We start from the raw sequence: 6,357 nt of genomic DNA, 5'->3' as shown, positions 1-6,357 counted from the left end.
CCAATCAGCCAGTGTATATTATACAGATCTAGATATTAAATATAACTTTATATTAATCATACCTTGTAGCCAAGCGGCCAGTGTATAAGATACAGATCCAGATATTCAAGCCCCAAATTCTTCAAAGATAATTTGCAGCATTCAACTACTCGTTCTCTCTTATGAAAGGTATTCCAACACTGTAGTAAAAAAAAAATTCCTTTCAATCCACCATAACTTATATTTAGGACTTTCTTCACTCACATGTTCAAGAAAATAATATTTCATAAAATACATTGAAACTTAATACATTAAACAATGTTTTAGTTTTAACTTGGTCCTTCTCTCATGAAGTTTTAGTATCTTGGTTTGTTTGAACTGTTAAGTGGTCCTAGAAACAATGAGTAAATATTTGGTTGTAAAACAGTCTCACATTTCCTTGATTTGTTTTCTCTAAACTTAACAGGAAAGGTTACAGCTCTGCCTAATTACTGGATATATTGCAAATAGAAAACATGCTATTTGAAAATCAAAACAAATGCATATGACCACAAAAAGTTCACCTACCTGTACATCATAATAAAGTATTTCTAAAAACAGTCTGTCAATTTATCAAATGTTCTACTTTGGCTTCTGTTGATGTATATACACTTTTAACACAGAAAAAAAGTATCAACAAGTTGTTTAACTTTATAAATAGGTTAATAAGAAAGTACAATAAAATTTTTAAATTTCAAACAATAACATGCAATTTTGTTTTATTGTAGCAGCAAGAATCCACAAAGAGAAAATGCTACGTTACTTTAGACATTATTTTTGAAACAAGAAATATTTATGGTAATATTTTAAAAACATTTCTATTGCAGTTTTACTATAATTGCATAAAATGCATAAATCAAGTTTTTAAAAAGTTTTAAAGGCTTGAAAATTATATTAAAATATTAGGCATCTTGTCATGTGTCACTCATTTATTTCAAGATATGGAACATTTTTTGTTTCAAATTTGCACTTGATTCTAAATACAGTAAAGTTGAATAGATCTAACATTACAATCAAATCCCTAGCTATCCAAAACCCAACATATGTTAAAATCAAATTAATTAAACACTATCTTATATATTTTAATTTAAAATTCTGACCCGATGTTAAAAAAGCTTATTTTTAAAAACTAGCGGTCTTTCATAATCTTTATGAAAACTGCAATGTTTTCTACAGATGAAAAAATTTCTTTATGTTATACCAATACTTGCATTAAAACACTTATAAAGAAATATGTACTTTCTGTAAGTGGTTAATTAGTTTACAGCATTGTTTTTAGATTACATAAGTTATATAAGTAGTCTAGCTGTTTAATTAAATACTAGTATCTTATTATACTTATCACAAAAATCTGCTTTAAAGTCATCCACCCATGGATGTTGCTGGGCACACTTCCAAAACAAGCATGTGACCATCATAAGGTCAAAGGGATTGGATGTTGAGCAGTGTAACTCTATACTTATATATCTGTAACTCTACACTTACATTTACTCACTGAAAGAAATGCCTTTAATATTGTTAAAAACAGTCTTCACAATAAAACTGTATACAACAAACAAACTTACATATACATAAAAATAAAAGATGCTGAGGCAGAACTTAAGTGTAAACATATAACATAAGTAACAACAAAATTATCACACTTCTGTCTGATCATCAATATCCAATTGTGTCAATTTTGAAGAACTGCAAGAATGTTTTGTGAATTGTCAGTACATCATGTTCCCAACTTGAAAGCAATCTATCTTTTAGTAGCTGAAATGTGGCACAAACATTTTACAATATCACAAACTAGAAGTGATGTTAACACTATTTCCAAAATTATCGTAGTAGCCTTGTGTAAAATTGATTTTGTGCCAAGCATCAGACAGGCAGATTTGATCAAGAAATATGAGAAGTGTTCCACACTTGACTGAATTTTAAGTTGTATGAGAAATAAACAAATTGGATAACATTTAAATGACAGTGAAAACAATCTTTATTTAGACAAAACATAAAAAAAAAGTGTTAATCTGCATAGACAATCGCTTCTTCTGGATCAATGAATAGCTCACCAGCTTTTTTGTTTCTCACGACAAAATCTTTGCTGAACTAGTCACAATGAAAGCCAAGTAAAACTGAACAAACAAAGTAGGCCTGGATTTCAAACATCACCTCATTTTCTTTGTTCAGGGTAATATATATATATATATATATATATATGATGTGTTTGTGTGTATACATATATATACACACACACACACACATGTATATACAAGTTAAATTCTACCCTTGGACACACTGTTTTATACTCTTTTTTTTCTTTTTTTTCATTTTTTGCTCCTTTTTAAAAAATAAATAAACAGTTTAATATAAAAGTCACAGTAGAAGTGTTTATGTTGTTCATACAGAAGGGAAAGGTGTGATGCTAATATTGTGACTGCATTTATTGTAAATATTCAGCAGAAGATGATGGTGGAGAAGTTTGTCAGTACTCCAGAAAGTATAAAACTATCCTTGCTGTACAAAGAGTCATCAAATTTTAATACAACTTGTCCATTTGAACTACCTTTCTTTTCACTAATAACAACAGTGTTTTTCAAATTTTAATAATTGTTCTATGCTTTACTTATATAAATTCTGTAATTAATCCTAGGGTTTAAGTAACAAGTAGGTTTATTATATTCTATGTTTATGATGTGGTCATTTGGCATTGTCTGTAGTTAATAATCTGTATCTTTGTTGCTCATTCCAAACCCAATTGTTGCACACTTCAAGTGTTTTACGCTATTAATTATGGAATATTGCTCCAACCAAATGTTAAAATATTCCTTATAAATGTTCTTACAGTGAAAGTTGCTTGTTTAAAAAACTGCCTTAATTAGAAACTTCTTGATAACTAAGAAGAAAGGAGTACATTTGGTTTAAATACGGCCACTTCATAACAAGACTTTCTTTTCTGTACTACAGTGAAAGTTAACATCTTCTAGAATTCAACTTCTAACATTCTTACCATTTTATCTTTCTGTTTTGACTGAAATTTTTTATATAGTGAATTATAATGGAATAACTTCTGTGCAAATATATTTATGTAATAGGTTTCACTGAATGCAGTTGTTACTGAATTATTTAAAAACATTACATTTGAAACACAAGACTTTCACACCAACTTTATAAATAAAGAATGCATAATTTTGTATGTTAGAAATGTTTTCAATATACTTTAACCCCATTGGTAAAATTTGGACAAAGAAGCTTTTTACCTTGTCAATAATGAAAACATCCTCTCGGGTTATAGTTCCATCACTTATCTTCTCCTTTAACCCAGCACCCACTTCACTTTCATTCCCATACACTAATGCACTGTCAATTTGACGATATCCAGCATCAATAGCATCTATGACAGCTTGTTTCACTTTTCCTGGTGGAGACTGAAGAGAAAATTTCAAAAGTTATAAATAATTTAATGTAACGTATCTTCTTCATTAAATGCAAGTTCCACATATCTACTTGTTCTTAATGTATGGACAACAGGGGACCATTTGGCCATTCAAGACTATCCTTGTTCATCCACCCTAGATATAGTAAACAAATCCCCTCTTTAACCCACATAAGGTGCTGGCTCTTCATCACCACTGATGACAACTAATTTCATTGTCTGATCATCCTACTAGAAAGATATACGCGTCTTTTACAAATCTCAAAATTGTGCCCTCTTGTCTTCAGAATACAGCACAAAGAAATCATGGGCCTTTATTTTATCACTGCCCCAGATGATCTTGTAAACTTCAATAAGATCACGAGTTCCATTCTCTTCTCAAGAGAAAATATTATATGAAATTATCAGAGTGTCGACCATGTTTTGCTAAATGTTGAGATAACAAAGAAATGAAACTTCAGTTCCTAATATCCAGAAGTCCAATTTTTAGGTCACCAGGCAAGTTTTTTTTCTTATTAGAGAGTGCACTAGCAAAAGGAGCAAAGATCCCAAGTATAGACCCCCCCGAGGTACCCCACTTACTACTTTAATCCAGTTTGACTCCATTTATTACACCCCTTTGCTTCTTCCACCCCCAAATCCATCAAGTTAACGTATCCCCCACATCCAAAAAGATAATTTTATTTACAAATCATATGTATCACTCTGTCAAAAGCCATCTGATAATCAAATCCTTTACCAACATAAGCAGTCACAAGATTTTCCCCATGTGAAACCATGCTGACTGTCCAACAATCTTTTACCACTACAGAAGTAAGGCTAATTGACCTACAATTACATTAGCTAGCTTCCAGTCTTCTGGCACCTTCCCTATGTAAACCTTAACCTATTTTACTTTCCTTGGGAAATTATCATATGGCCCAGATGCCTTAAGTATATAGTTCCAGATAGGTTGGAACATTTTCAGAACCACAGGTCAATGAAAACAAAGGACTATTTGAAAAAAGAAATCAGGAAATCCAAGACAGTTTCTGAGAAACAGATAGCTGATAATGTTAAAACTAATAACGCACATGTACTACCTTGCAATTACCATGATTAAAAGTTGTTTGCTAAATATCTGTTCAATTGATACAAGTCATTCTGTAATACCTAAACATCATAAATACAGGTAGAAAAGCCAGTGTTTAATGTAATCAAACTTTAATAATTTACTAATTATGCTCATATCAATATTATTATGTTAATAAGAAAATGGAATGGGCCAACCACTGACCCTTGAGAAAAAAACACTAAAAACAAAAAGGTCCCATTTGACTGGAATAACAATCTTTTGTTTCTCCCATTCAGCTATCCTACAATCCAATTTACTAGTCTTTTTCCAACTTCTAGTGATGTAATTTTCTTAGTTTATTTTTCGTGTGGTATCTTATCAAAAGTTTTTGATTATATTTGTTTTTTCATTGTTAAGTGTAAAGCTAGAATGGGCTATTTATGCTACGTCTACTACAGGTATCGAAATCCAGTTGTCAGTTTTACTAAAAGTAAAATTAACAGCAAGCAAAATGTTAAAATGGGGCTTGGACATATACCTAAAGGATACTGATGGCAAAGTTTTGTTTATTGTAGACTATGAGATGGCTGACCTATACCTAAAGGATACTGATGACAAAGTTTTGTTTATTGTAGACTATGAGATGGCTGACATATACCTAAAGGATACTGATGACAAAGTTTTGTTTATTGTAGACTACGAGATGGCCGACATATACCTAAAGGATACTGATGACAAAGTTTTGTTTATTGTAGACTATGAGATGGCTGACATATACCTAAAGGATACTGATGACAAAGTTTTGTTTATTGTAGACTATGAGATGGCTGACATATACCTAAAGGATACTGATGACAAAGTTTTGTTTATTGTAGACTATGAGATGGCTGACATATACCTAGAGGATACTGATGACAAAGTTTTGTTTATTTGCTGTATTTAGATTTTAAAAATCCTGCTGCATTCTGTCCCACTTCCTGAACAATCTTTCTGCAGTCATTTGAATGCTCTATTGCCCTTGCCCCCAGTGGCTCAGCGGTAAGTCTGAAGGAGTACATTATAACAGTTTTACTTTTAGTTTTAACATCATCAATCAACTATTTTTCATAAGCTATTTATAATTTCCTGATTTTCTCATTCTTTTATAATTTTACTTAACTCCATGTATTTTAGATTTATTAATTAACCATTCATGATGGAATATTTAATTATTTCAGAAACTTTACAGCCTTCCTCCAAAAATAAATAGCTAATAAGTAAATACTAAAGAAAAATACCTTCCATGTTCCCAGTCCAATAATGGGTACATTTTGACCACTAGCAAGATGCACTACTTTATCGTGAGAAGCCATGATGAAATATCAGTAAAACCAACGTGTAGATCGTATCTTACTGTTCAACAACGCTAGTCTACTATTAACGGATACAATGTAATTGTTTTAATGACTGGCTGACTATTATACGATATTTCGGTACTTAAACTTAAAGAACTTTGACCAAGCAGTCACGTGAAGGAGTTTATCTTCAGAAGAAAAAAAAAAGCCTCAGCTTCCAAGCAGAAAGAAAAACTTTAACTTTCAAGGCTTTTCTTTTTCCCAGTGGGTAATTAGTAAATAACTCAGTGTGATATAATTAATACAAACACACACACATACGTGTTATTTGTACATAATTATTTTCAATAAGGTTATTGACATACAAGTAAATAGAAAGCGTTTCAGTAGTTCAACGTTTTTAGCAGTTGGTAATTGGTCAATAATTTAATGTTATATGTATGTACGTATGACACACACACACACACACACACACATATACACATATATATATATATATATATAGAGAGAGAGAGAGAGAAGAAGAGAGAGAG

At 31.1% G+C, this 6,357-nt stretch overlaps 1 protein-coding gene across 1 annotated transcript; it reads right to left on the bottom strand.

Annotated features, from left to right (window-relative positions):
• Positions 1 to 48: 48 nt before the first annotated feature.
• LOC106477327 (aldose reductase-like) lies at positions 49 to 6,212 on the bottom strand. The gene is made up of 3 exons (XM_013937909.2): positions 5,768 to 6,212; positions 3,261 to 3,428; positions 49 to 179 (listed from the first exon to the last, which is right to left on the bottom strand). The coding sequence occupies exons 1-3, from the start codon at positions 5,840 to 5,842 to the stop codon at positions 57 to 59; spliced, it is 366 nt and encodes a 121-aa protein (XP_013793363.2). The 5' UTR covers positions 5,843 to 6,212; the 3' UTR covers positions 49 to 56.
• Between the last annotated feature and the right edge of the window lie 145 nt (positions 6,213 to 6,357).

Source organism: Limulus polyphemus, unplaced genomic scaffold (genome assembly GCF_000517525.1).
Source record: "Limulus polyphemus unplaced genomic scaffold, Limulus_polyphemus-2.1.2 Scaffold14234, whole genome shotgun sequence".
Taxonomy (NCBI): domain Eukaryota; kingdom Metazoa; phylum Arthropoda; class Merostomata; order Xiphosura; family Limulidae; genus Limulus; species Limulus polyphemus.
The sequence above is the reverse complement of the archived record's forward strand: the minus strand, read 5'-3'. Positions and strand labels throughout refer to the sequence as shown.